Source organism: Physella acuta, unplaced genomic scaffold, assembly GCF_028476545.2.
Source record: "Physella acuta isolate Inbredline_101_S28 unplaced genomic scaffold, ASM2847654v3 ptg000804l, whole genome shotgun sequence".
Lineage (NCBI taxonomy): Eukaryota > Metazoa > Mollusca > Gastropoda > Physidae > Physella > Physella acuta.
In genome coordinates, this window is record NW_026732322.1 from 185495 (window position 1) to 198658 (window position 13164).

General features: G+C 32.8%; 3 protein-coding genes across 3 annotated transcripts; all 3 read right to left on the reverse strand.

The window, feature by feature from the left end:
• Positions 1 to 1247: 1247 nt before the first annotated feature.
• LOC131951180 (uncharacterized) lies at positions 1248 to 5906 on the reverse strand. The gene is made up of 5 exons (XM_059313514.1): positions 4119 to 5906; positions 3213 to 3289; positions 2678 to 2887; positions 2340 to 2391; positions 1248 to 1848 (listed from the first exon to the last, which is right to left on the reverse strand). The coding sequence occupies exons 1-4, from the start codon at positions 5782 to 5784 to the stop codon at positions 2362 to 2364; spliced, it is 1983 nt and encodes a 660-aa protein (XP_059169497.1). The 5' UTR covers positions 5785 to 5906; the 3' UTR covers positions 1248 to 1848; positions 2340 to 2361.
• On the reverse strand, positions 5823 to 7618 carry LOC131951181 (nuclear pore complex protein Nup153-like). Its single transcript, XM_059313515.1, has 3 exons — positions 7140 to 7618; positions 6466 to 6696; positions 5823 to 6124 (listed from the first exon to the last, which is right to left on the reverse strand). Exons 1-3 carry the CDS (start codon positions 7531 to 7533, stop codon positions 5823 to 5825), a joined length of 927 nt encoding a protein of 308 aa, XP_059169498.1. The 5' UTR covers positions 7534 to 7618.
• Positions 7619 to 7689: 71 nt separating this feature from the next.
• Positions 7690 to 8854, reverse strand: LOC131951186 (uncharacterized). The gene is made up of 3 exons (XM_059313524.1): positions 8740 to 8854; positions 8104 to 8232; positions 7690 to 7851 (listed from the first exon to the last, which is right to left on the reverse strand). The coding sequence occupies exons 1-3, from the start codon at positions 8827 to 8829 to the stop codon at positions 7693 to 7695; spliced, it is 378 nt and encodes a 125-aa protein (XP_059169507.1). The 5' UTR covers positions 8830 to 8854; the 3' UTR covers positions 7690 to 7692.
• Between the last annotated feature and the right edge of the window lie 4310 nt (positions 8855 to 13164).

The window sequence follows — 13164 nt, forward strand, 5'->3', positions numbered from 1 at the left end:
ATGTTAGTCTGAATTGCTGTTTTTTACTTTTTCGTATACAAAGTATAGAGGAAGTATTGTAATCGTGCTAAAAAAGGGGTACTTTTTACAAATCTCGACGTTTTACACCTTTCTGGAGTCGGCGTGGTTGAGTCGGTAAAGCTCATGGTTGCTAAACCAAAAAGTTTCGAGTTCAAACCCTAGGTCAGAAGAGGCTCGTTAGCTGGGGACAGCCACTCTTCTAGGAGAGACAACTCCAAAATTAAACAACTGCTGCCTTGTAGTTTGTTCTTGGTTGGACAAAGGTTATGGAAGCAAATCCAAAAAGAAAAGCAGGCTGAAATCGGAGTCAATGGCCTCAATGGCGCATAACCAGTTGAAACGTGTACTTAATTGTGTTGGATGGGATCCCTTCCAACACTAAAATTAAGAACGAAGAAGAAGAAGAAGTCGAAGACACAACTCTGAGTCGGAAAAACATAGTTTTGCAATTTTGTCCGTATGTCTGTGTGTGTATGTGTATATGTTTGTGTGTGTGTGTGTATACGTGTGTCTGTGAACACGATACCTTGAGTACCGTTACAGCTAGGTTGATGAAATTCCATGCACAAGTATTATATCAAATTTGTAATTCTGTATCAAATTTTCAGCGATTTTCGGTAACTGAAAGTGGAACTTATTCTACTTTTAGTTTTTCAAAAGCCTATAACTTGAGTACTGTTTCAGATAGATTAATGAAATTTCACAGGTAAAAATCTTATTCTCTGCCTTCTGTCAAATTTTGAGTAATTTCCTTTTTCCGGAACTAGTAATTTACATTATTTCCGATTTCTCAAAAAACGCATGTGAATTTATAAAGTGCTAATAATATTCGGAACTATTATACACCTATTGTTTGGCGTTCATTTGGTGCGAAATTCTTTTTCCACGAGATTTTATTCTATTTTAAAAAGTTTAAGTAATTAAAATGGATTAGAAATTATGTTTACATCCCGAGTCGCCATCCCCCGTAGTGTTATATTAGAATATTCGAGAAAGTTTAGAGATCACTCCCGGTTTATTTTCGACATGTCCTGCATGCTGATACATACACACTTTGTCAGTGTTTCAAGATATTTATTTTTACAGTGTAAAGTAAAATTTTGCTGATAGTAGCTTTAAAAAAAGGAAAAAAAAAACATAAAAAAATAAAAACAACTTTTGAATACCATTATAGATATTTATTGTTTCCAAAATTAGATTAAAAAATGTGTAAATAATTTTATTGTATAAGGCAATATAGCTTGAACAATGGAAGTCATATATGTTTTATCCGTAATTTTTAAGAATGGGACAAAACATTAAAAGAGAATTCAATCGAAGATAGTTTAATATGAAAATAATCTTTTTTTCAAAAACCTTTTTTTTTGCATTAAGAAGTAACAAACAGTTATTTTAATTGTAACAACACACACAAGACAAATGCAAAAAAAAACTACAACTCTTATAAAGTATTTTAGATAAAGAAATTCAAAAGAAATGCACACATTAAAAAAAAATAATCTTGCAAAATCTAATATCACAAAATATAAAGCTAATAAATAACTATGAAAAACAAAAGAGATAATTATTCAATTTAGCTTCCACAACAACATAACATTGTTGGAAAACTATCACCACTTAGTACTTTTTGTGATTTACTCCAAATTCTAATCATGTAAAGATATTAAAAATAAATTTGTTAACTTATCATGTTTAACCACATAGTACAATACATTGTAAGGTTTAGTGTGATTAAATAAGTGTAGTCATGTTCCTTGTCAGCTGGGGATATTGCTTGATCACACTATCTCTTTATAAGCCGAGATCAAAGAAAAAGTTAAACTTTATCTGCAATATCGATTATAATATCCAAAAGAGTATTTAAATATACCTTGTAACCACAAACTTTGTCAGTATATTTTGATTCACATATTCTTACTAAAGCTGGATAAATATTGTAGACTTATTGAAATTGCATAAGGCATCATCCATAAATGACGTCACGCTTTTTTGACGATTTTTACCCCCCCCCCCCCCCCTCCGTCACACGTCGTCACAAAAATCCAGACCCCCTAAAATGACGTCACACCCCAGCCTACAACCCCCCTCAAAATTGCAGTTGATGTTTTTTGAAACATAGATATTTTTCTAAAATCTTGTCTGAACTCTGTCATCACACACCGTCACAAAATTAAGGACTACTCTACCCCCTACGAGTGTGACGTCATTTATGTACGACCCCTAACAAACAGATAACAAATATTTAAAAAAAACAACATTAAAAAAAATACTGCATGAAAGCATACGTAATTCTTTAAACAATGTAATTTTTATTTTACCTCCTGGATGCGTTAACTTGCCTTAAATAAGGGATGTTGCTTTTATAATGGCCTGGTGAGGTTATGTAAAAATATGATATTAGGAACTTAAAGAGAGCAGCTAAAGAACAACAGCAAAATAAATAGTTGCTATAATGCTTTTAAAAGCATTTATGTTTTCAGAAAATATAACTGTTGAATGATAAAGGCACATAAAATGTGAACCTACTGAGTTTGAACAAAATAATATTATGTATAAGTTCTGTAATGAAGTATCAAATATTATAAACATTACAGTTTTTTTTTATTTCCAGTTAAAATGTCAAAACAAACGTATAGATTTAAAAACAACAGCTTACATCTTTTAATTGTAACGCAAGTGATGAGCTTTCCAGTGTGATGGTAACTTCCTCTAGTTCCTGTGATCTATTTTTAGGTACCATCAAAACAACATTGTTCTCTTCTGATGACGGCTCAGTATTTAACTTTGTTATGTCCACCGTGTGTAATATCTTTCCTCTCTCGGTGACCATCATACTAGCATGGTTCTTGCTCTTGTCCACTTGTATCTGGACAAATGCAAACAACAGCGGAGTAGAGAGTAGGGAATTATGGAAGGTTAAAACTCACTCCCTTATTGACCCCCAAAGTGAAAGTTTTGTCATGTCTCTACAGATGTTGGTGACTGTACATTTGTATTGCTTAATGACTACAATTTAGAATTTTGGATGTCATAAAAAACTACTTTACATTCTTAAATTTTTTTTTAGAATATATATATATATATATATATATATATATATATATATATATATATATATATATATATATATATATATATATATATATATATATATATATATATATATATATATATATTTACTAAAGGCTTACTGATAATACCCCTTTGATTCTCGTATCTGGTTGTTTTTTTGTAATGACAGCATAATGAGAGAAAAGGCTGTTAATTCCTGCAAATAATAATATAACATTATTTTAATTTCTGTTAGCAGTTCAATATTCAGATATTGTTTTTCTTTCTTGCTGTCTAAAACTTACTAGTAATATAAGTGAGATTTAAAGATTGCAGATGATACAACATTTTAAAATCAATATTAAAATTACTGTTCTTATTTTAAAGATTGTAGATGTTAGTATACAGTATAATCTGTTTAATTTGTAATAACTAAGAGTCTATATTAATCATAGATAAATTATAATTTAAGAACTATGATACATATGTTAAAGACAAATAATGATCAAAATAAAAACTAGAAATGAGAGTGTGATATGAATAGAAAAAAAATAAGGGTTAGAAAAAAGTGATTTCTGTACTTCTATTTTTTAAGTTTGGGTGTAAGGGTGTGGATGGAGCACCAAACTTGAATCCTTCAGTAACTAAGGCTGTTGTAGATGAAATCAGTTGAAAAGTCAGAGTAATTCATAAAACTTACTGGTAATAAATGTGAGATTTTAAGATTGCTGTTCTTATTTTAGAGATGATTGATGTTATAGCAGAATCCTTACAGTTTGTGAATTTTAAGAATGTTTATAAATCAAAGATCTATTACAATTAAAGCATTATATGTTAAAAACAAATAGTGATTAACATAAAACCTAGAAATGAGAGAGGGATATGAATAGAAAAATGAGAGCTAGAAAAAAAAGTGGGTTCTGTACTTATGTTTTTTAAAAATTTGATCCAATGACTGTAAGAATTATTTCAGTTTATTTAGAAATAAAAAATCTCCAATTTAAACAATACAAGCAAAAGCATAATTAAACTAAAATATTACTTACTCTTTTGTGAGAGTATTGATGGTCCAGTTCTTGTTGATCGTCCAGTGGATTTTGATTTTCCGGTGTTTGTTGATTCTCCCGCATTCGTTGATGGATCAGTGGATGTTGATTGTCGAGTGTTTGATGATGGTTCAATGTTTGTTGATTGTGTAGGGTTTGTTGATGGTTCAGTGAATTTTGATTGTCCAGTGTTTGTTGATGGTTCAATGTTTGTTGATTGTCCAGTGTTTGTTGATGGTTCAATGTTTGTTGATTGTCCAGTGTTTGTTGATGGTTCAATGTTTGTTGATTGTCCAGTGTTTGTTGATGGTTCAATGTTTGTTGATTGTCCAGTGTTTGTTGATGGTTCAATGTTTGTTGATTGTCCAGTGTTTGTTGATGGTTCAATGTTTGTTGATTGTCCAGTGTTTGTTGATGGTTCAATGTTTGTTGATTGTCCAGTGTTTGTTGATGGTTCAATGTTTGTTGATTGTCCAGTGTTTGTTGATGGTTCAATGTTTGTTGATTGTCCAGTGTTTGTTGATGGTTCAATGTTTGTTGATTGTCCAGTGTTTGTTGATGGTTCAATGTTTGTTGATTGTCCAGTGTTTGTTGATGGTTCAATGTTTGTTGATTGTCCAGTGTTTGTTGATGGTTCAATGTTTGTTGATTGTCCAGGGTTAGTTGATGCTCCGTTGTTTGTTGACTGTTCAATGTTGTTTGATGGTTCAGTGGGTGTTGATTGTTCTTTGTTTGTTGATGGTCGTTTGTTTGTTGATGGTTTAGTGTTTTTTGATCGACCTGTGTTTGTTAATGGTCCTGAAGAATTTGATTGTCTAGTGTCTGTTGTTATTTCAATAAATGTTGATAGTCCAGTGGATAATGAGTGTCTACAGTTTGTAGATGGTCTATAAGGTGTCAAAGGTCCAGTGGGTGTTGAGAGCACTTTTAGTGAAGGTACAGTATATGTTTGCGCTTTAGTGTGTGACAATACATTTAGCGATAGTCCACTATTTGATGATGGTAAAGTAGATTCATGTTTAGATTGTAACGTACAGGATACTGAGACATTTGAGTTTGATGGTGTCGTGATTGTTCCATCGCTTAATTGTGTAGAAGCAGTTAGCCTTTCAGTTGGTTTTTGAGCTTCATGGCTTTTTGAGGCTGTTGTGAAAGATGCTTTTGTCAATTCATCAGTAACTTTTTCTGTTAAAGCTGGTGCTGTTACAGTACAGTTAGACTTGAATCCATCATTAACTGGCGGTGCTGTTGCAGGAATACCAAACTTAAATCCATCATTATCTGTGGCTGTTGTAGATTGTTTGGTTTCTTGACTACCAAACTTAAATACATCATTAACTTTGGCTGTTGTAGATGTTGCTGTTACTGGAATACCAAACTTAAATCCATCATTAACAGTGGCTGTTGTAGATGTTGCTGTTACTGGAATACCAAACTTAAATCCATCATTAACAGTGGCTGTTGTAGATGGTGCTGTTACAGGAATACCAAACCTAAATCCATCATTAACTGAGGCAGTTGTAGATTGTTTGGCTACTTGACTACCAAACTTAAATACATTTGTATCTGCGGCAGATTCAGCTGGTGTATTTTTAGTAGCCCTTAAGTTAAACACATTAGTAACTGTGGCTGCTGGAGCTGTTGTAGATTCAGGAGCAATATACATTAATTCATCACTTGCTTTGGCTATTGTTGCTGGTTCTGTTATCGGAACATTGAGGTGAATTCAGCAATGACCTTCTCTGCCGTATCATTTGTTGTATGTAACAAATCTCCTGTCGAAGGCAGTACAATATTTGTATTGGAATCACCAAACGTAACTCCAACAGGGACTGCATGCACTACGGTAGTGGGTACCGTAAAAAGAAATCCATCCTTTGTAGAAATTGATACTCCGCACTCAATACACTCCACGGCACCAGCTGTCTCTTTAAGCACACAACGACCACATTTCCAGCTCCAAACCTTTTCACCAAAAGATCTTATTGATGATGTTCCATCTTGGGCTATTGGAAAAATGGATTTAACTTAAAAACAAACAAACAAGAAAATAACCTATAATACCAACTGTAATCGCATTATTTGGTATTAAAACAATAATAAATAAATAAATAATAATAATTTCTGCAATAGCCATAACAAGTGTCATATAAGTCTTCATATATATATATATATATATATATATATATATATATATATATATATATATATATATATATATATATATATATATATATATATATATATATATATATATATATATATATATATATATATATATATATATATATATGTGTGTGTGTGTTTGTGTGTGTGTGTGTAAAATGGATGTGTGCAACCTACGAACCTGCAGGGTCAGCAGAGAGAGAAGCACCAAAAGAGATTCCACCAGCTGCAGGTTTAGGCACATCCTCAGGTTTGGTGCCAGACTTCACAGTTCCACAAGCTGGACACTTGACCACATCAGAGTTGTTTCTCACCAGACAACCATCACATTCCCAGCTCCCAGATTTGGGCTTAAACATTTCAATCAATGATGAACTCGTAGCAGTGCTGGCTGGTTTTGATTCTGGTTCATCTAAAATTATGTTTTGTGTTCCTTTTATAATTAGCAGAATAAATTTTTTAAATGTTCCGAAATTCTACTGTATATACCTATATTTTATATAGTTTTAACCAAATATCTTATAAATCAGCACAAACGTACTGATTGGGAAGCCGACTTGGAAAGGTACAAAATGCTTTCAAATATGTAGATTTTATATTACATTAACACATTTTTTTGCTATAATTTGTCAATTAAGTTCCACAGAAATAAATATATTATGAAAGAATCTAAATATTTTAAAAAGTAGGCAAATTTATAAACAATATGGAAACAACAGTGTCATATGAATAATTTATAATGCACTAGGGCACTGGTATCCTTGTTATTTAACATGGATTTGGTTTTACAGTCGCAACAATTTTAATAAATTAAATTAAAACAATTATGAGTACTAAAATTAAAAAGAATAATACCTTGATTAGGTTCTTGTTCATCATCTGAACTGTCCACAGTATCAACTAGTGTCACAGATGAAGCTGTGGCATAAAAAATAACTCGGTCTCCAACATTTAATTTCCCTAATTCATCACCTGTCTTAAAAACTTTACAGGTAACTGCCATTTCACTAGTGCTTAAAACTGCTGATGTCAGATTGATATTGTCTATCTCTTTATAGGTTTTATGTGTCTGTGAACCATTACTGTTAGTGTTGATTTGATTTCTTATTACCTTTGGTAAATATGTTTGAAAATTTTGTTGCGAATTTATAGTTTTTTCTTCAGCAATTATTTCAGTCTCATCATCTTCATCTGAGTCTTTACATTTGTAAAAGGACTTTTTAGCATTTAAATCCTCTCTAAATTCCATTTTGAAAGTAGCTAAATTTCTTTCAAAATCTGGCTTAGCTTTCGTCAATAATTTTTGTTTAGAATTCACTTCATGGCTTTTAACAAATTTCTCTTTTGATGTTTCAATTGTATTTTCATTCAGTTTCCTACAACACACATTGAATATTTCAGCGAACTGTTAAGCTTTTTCTTTGTTTTCAAACTTGACTTGCAAACATTCCTCTTTTAGATCAGTCTCCTTGATCTTTGTCCAGTAAGTGAATGATCGCTGTTTGGAATCTTTTGGTAGTAGTTTCATCCCAGACTTAATTAGATGGTCAGCACAAACAGTGTTGTCCTAAAATATTAAAACCTCAATCAAGGGAAGTAAATGAAATGGAAAACGCAATTATAATGTACATTTTTAAAACAAAATGTAAAAATAAGAAAAAAATTTATATTTTTCACAAAGATTCTAAGCACATTTATACATTAATTCAAAGGATTTTATATAGAAATTTATAAATTTTCTTACGTTTGAAAATAATTAATAATTATACAAGGGTAAGGACGTTGTATATCTATTAAATTTTAATAATTAGCTAACTACCTTATACTGTCTGACATTGACCCAATATGGACCAAGATCTTCCAGGATTCTAAGAACTCCTATGATGGGTTCTGTCCACTTATTGCATTCCTTATCATAGTGACTAAATTGAGTTGTTTCTGCAAAAATCTGCAGGGATGCAGGTTTTATCCGAAACTAATTAATTCAAAATTATGTGAAAGTTTTAGTAACAAAATACAACATACAATTTTTTAAATGGGATAGTTTATCTGAGCATTAAGTAAATTTGGTTAGAACTGCATTGTCCGAATTGGCTGATTCAAATAACGTAAGATTGCAACTAAGTCATAGGTCAAATAGCTTTAATATACACAGAAAAAATACTATTCATAACAATTAATATTGATACATATTTTGTATGTAGTAAGTTTACATTATTTAAACAGAAATAGATACGTTGATAAAAAAGGTCTTTAATCATTAATAAGTAAATGACAATGCAATATCTACTGAAATAACTATTATAATGAACTAAGTGTTATTTCATCTTAAAAAGCCTTATATTACGTTTTATTGCATACATCACATTTAAATTGTACGATATATTAAGCTTTATTCAGTACACAGTGTTTATTATACAAAACTTAGAAGGGTAGTAATTTCAACCATTATTACCTCCCTGTAATCCACATTTTCACTAGTACTTTCCTCACCAGAAGGAGGATTTTCTGGATGGTCATGTTGTTCTGGACTAAAATCTTTCATTTTCTGCAATAAACAGGAAGTTGAACCAATTAGCAGCTTAAAACAATAATTTATTTTTATAACTTTCATCAGAAATAACAAAATAATTTTTTTTTCAGTTTGTAAGTTAAAATAACTATTTTCAATAAAAGCTCTTATTTGATAACTAGCGTTCCCGGCCCCCGCCACGTTGCCGCGGGGATAGAAGAAAGTCTGACAAAATATATAAGTAGGGTTTCATCAATGTGTTACCAATCCCATATTCTTAGACTCGTGACCTAGTTTTCTAAAACTAAGTTATTTACATGCAAACAATGCCTGCGCGTTGATTATATTTATCGATTATATTAACCTTTTTAATGCCGTGTGCCGCCTTGTCAATATAGTATGTGCTCCTTAAAACTAAAGTAGGCGCCATAGTGCTCATAGGACGCGCGTTAGTATGTTTAGTAAAGTAAAGTAAAGTTTTCCTTTCAAACCTGACGGTCTATGGGGCTAGTGAAGTAGAGTTCATTTGTTTCTGTGACCTCGGCATATGAAGAGATAGTGTGGTCAACACTATGCCCAGCCGCCTTTACTTTCCCTAACGGGAGTTAGGTACCCATCAGAGTTGGGTGGACTCAGGGACGGTCTACTGACTTGAACCCGGATTCGAACTCTACCGCTAGACCACTCCGTCCCATATGTTTAGTGAACGACTCTAAAACTCAATCTTATGTATTGTCTTTCGAACTATCCATAGTCTATTGCACTGTTTAAAACGAACGTAGGCGCCGTGGCGCTCACTGGGTAGCCAAATTGCAACCTGCCTGAGCGCCTGCGAACGCAACTATTTCAACATAATGAATTACTATAACGCCCCATCTTATCCATAGTCTATCCACTGTTTAAAACGAACGTAGTCGCCTTAGCGCGCCGATTCGCACCCTACCGAGGGCCGCTTGTGCGAATATATATATATATATATATATATATATATATATATATATATATATATATATATATATATATATATATATATATATATATATATGTATAATTTATATATATAAATATATATCACTGTTTGTCAGATAATTAACCTACTTTTCTTCTTTGTACTCTTAATGATTGTTTAAATTTAGGAAAGTAGTGGATTGGTTTCTGATCATTTATTGCCCTATAAATATATAGACAAGTTAAAAAAAATTCAATGGTAAGTTAAATAATATCCTCCAAAATATTTAGGAAAGAAATATAGGGAGCTGAATGTAAATTAAGTTGGTAATGAATTAACTGGAATCTTCAAAATTCATGCATTTTATAATAATAATGTATATTCGTGGTTGTAACAGTGGAACCCTACTTCACCTGCCCCGTGTGCCGCTAGGTCCAAAAGGGAACTTTACTTATAATGTGTAAAATTTAGCCACATCATAGATCTAAGCATTGAGAGTGGTGATTTAGATTAATGTTAGGATTATGCTTGGGCTAAACTTTAAGGTTAAAATATGGTTATCATTGATATCAGCCATAAACATGTATGGAAATCTGAAATTCTGTTATAACAAGATTGTCAACTTTACCTTTATCTTTACCTGCAAAAAACAAAAATAAACAAAAAAACCGGGTAAAACAATATAAGGTTCTTGCGTCGTAACAACTTTTTGTTGTATTTAAATGCCCCGGGAAACTTGGACCTCGGGGGACCGTGGACTTAGTCCATCTTGATTACCTGGTTGTTACGCCACTGCCTATAGTTAGTGGACCTAGTATCCTCAATTTGCCGCCGTTCGGTTTCAGTCCATAGTTTTCGTAGCGGTCAGTGTTTCTTCCAGACTTTTTTCTCCGGGGGGAGGGGGCACTTGAAATTTTAGGGGGGGGGGGGGGGCGGTAGACTTTCTTTCGGGGGGGGGGGGGGCGGACACTGTTAAAAGTATATATTTTCTATATAAATTATATAAATTTCATTTCGTTCGGGGGGGGGGGGGGGCGGTAAAAATTATTCGGGGGGGGGGGGGGGGGCGATGCCTGGAAGAAACTCTGGTAGCGGTCGAACCCAATAAGATGTTAGTAGTTTAAAAAACTTAACAAGGTAAATTTATATTAAAATGATTTACCTGCCCCGCTGACGAACGTTTAAACCAACCTGGTAATTATAGAGTTCAATAATTTCTGATCACAGCCCTTTACACCCAGCTTGTGTCAACAAACATATTGGTGTTAGCGACGACGTAGGGTATGCCCTTGTGTCACACAATACACTGAAAACGAAACTAACTGCACCGACATTTCAAGGAAATGGCGACAGAGCAACACATTGTAAATTTAGCTCATGAAGAAATACTTGGATCGTTTAGAAAGTGGAAATTTTACGTCAAATAAACCCGAAAACAGATTGGGTATGCTACAATGAGGTCTATTTATCATTTAATTTTGCCTAATTATGAAAAAAAAGTTACTATGAATATTGTATCGAGGTGTAGGGCTGAATTATAGTGTTAGCTGCTACTGTGAAATTGAAACTAATGCATTGAAAATTCATGGAAAATATTGAATTTTGTTCACTTACAAGAAGTATAGTGTGATGGTGTGTGTGTTTCTGTGTGTGCTTGTGTTCCACACTAGAATGAAAACGAAACTAACTCAACCGAAATTTCAAGAAAACGGTTTCATTACTACAAACTGTAGAATTAACGCACCGGGAAATGCTTGGATTATTTAGGAAGAGGACATTTTAAGTCAAATACACTTGTGACAACTGATTGAGCAGGCTACGATGAGGTCTATTTATCATGTAACGGTGTCTGATTATGAAAAAAAAACACAATTATTCTTAACATCACATAGAGGTGTAGGGCTGAATTCTAATGTTCGCTGCTACTGTGAAATTGAAACTATTGCTTCGGAAATTCATGGAAAATAATGAATTTGGATCATTTACAAGAAGAATTGTGTATTTGTGTATGTGTGTGTGTGTGTGTGTGTGGTGTGGATTACGAGAACTGTCATACAATCTGAGGATAAGAGATCTATAGAAGTGTTATGTAACGCTAGATTGTGTGTGTGTGGTGTGTGTATGTGGGAGAGGGGGGGAAGACTGCGCGATTCCGTGAACTACTATATACAAGACGAGGAAATAAGATCTATAGCGATGTTAGCGTTAGATGTGTGATGAGGGGGGTCAAATGTGTTGAATTTTGAAGTTAGCGGTGTACGAAATCTATTGATTAGCTGAACGATTGTTAAGGAAGGACAACCAAGTTGTTTTTGCTAATAGTGTGTATAATTGCTATGTGTAAACGTCGATACTGAACAAAGAATATAAAAAATTCTTTATTAGATGTATAGAAGGGCTAATTGTATGAGAAGGTTGGTGGTTGCAAAATGGGGACTGTGGGTGCTAAATGTGTTTAATGATAAACGTTTATTTAACAAAAGGTGATTTGTTTTATAAATGTTTGGCTGATTTGGCATAGTTTCGAGGTAGAGCGCATTATTGTTAATCTACACGTTTCGAATTCGGATCCCCCATTTGATTCCTTAGGAATCCTCAGTCCACCCAGTTGTGATGAGTTGCGACTAAGCTTTAAAGAAAGTAAAGGCGACCAGTACAGATACCTGACAACGTGATCCTCTCATACGCCGTGAGTGCATAAAAAACAATCTTGTTTTTTTCAGAATTGTAAATCCACAAAATGCTTTAGATTTAGGTTATGATACGTTGCCGCTTGCAGTGGCTAGTTGATGTGGGGGGATGTGTGACAAAATGTAAAAGGTCAACAATGTAGTGCGACATTTCTTCGTAATTTTCTCAAAGCTATTGGAATGTGTAGAGCTAATCAATGAAATACATTTTTAAACTGCTGAGGTTATAAATGAGTGGTTATAAATAGTATTGTTACATCCACTAAACCAGGGTATATATAAATGATAACTGATGTTATATATTAAAGCATGGAAGTAAAATCTTGATGTTATATAATTAGAGAATAAGGAACAAAATGTTTATACTTAAACCATGACAAGATGGTCAAAATTTTCGTTACTTTTATTTTACTTTACTGGAATTTTCAAAACTAGATCTAGAATCTATAATCTGTTTTAAAAATCCAACATGGTTTTTAAAATCCTCCACAAATAGTTTTTTAGAATTGTTTTTTAAAAATAAATTCAAACATGAGGTGATGAGATAAAATGTTGCATTTAAATTACAAAAAGAATTTCATTTTTTTACTCGACTACTGCATGCTGTTTTATTAAATAAAAAAATACCCGATTTCCAAATCTCATTCAATATATTTATTTGAGACATGCGTATAAGCAGAAATAGACACACGTTGATACATTTTTTTAAATTATTTTTTTAGCAGTTAA

Excerpts from the sequence above, each read along its gene's own strand:
- LOC131951180 (XM_059313514.1), bottom strand. The coding sequence starts at position 5,784 with ATGTATATTGCTCCTGAATCTACAACAGCTCCAGCAGCCACAGTTACT. Across the intron at positions 3,290-4,118 it reads ATCAATACTCTCACAAAAGA|GAATTAACAGCCTTTTCTCT; the intron begins GTAAGTAATATT and ends TATTATTTGCAG. Across the intron at positions 2,888-3,212 it reads GAATCAAAGGGGTATTATCA|ATACAAGTGGACAAGAGCAA; the intron begins GTAAGCCTTTAG and ends GCATTTGTCCAG.
- LOC131951181 (XM_059313515.1), bottom strand. The coding sequence starts at position 7,533 with ATGGAATTTAGAGAGGATTTAAATGCTAAAAAGTCCTTTTACAAATGT. Across the intron at positions 6,697-7,139 it reads TGAACAAGAACCTAATCAAG|ATGAACCAGAATCAAAACCA; the intron begins GTATTATTCTTT and ends ACATAATTTTAG. Across the intron at positions 6,125-6,465 it reads TCTCTCTGCTGACCCTGCAG|CCCAAGATGGAACATCATCA; the intron begins GTTCGTAGGTTG and ends TTTTTCCAATAG.
- LOC131951186 (XM_059313524.1), bottom strand. The coding sequence starts at position 8,829 with ATGAAAGATTTTAGTCCAGAACAACATGACCATCCAGAAAATCCTCCT. Across the intron at positions 8,233-8,739 it reads AAAATGTGGATTACAGGGAG|ATTTTTGCAGAAACAACTCA; the intron begins GTAATAATGGTT and ends GCATCCCTGCAG. Across the intron at positions 7,852-8,103 it reads TCAATGTCAGACAGTATAAG|GACAACACTGTTTGTGCTGA; the intron begins GTAGTTAGCTAA and ends TTAATATTTTAG.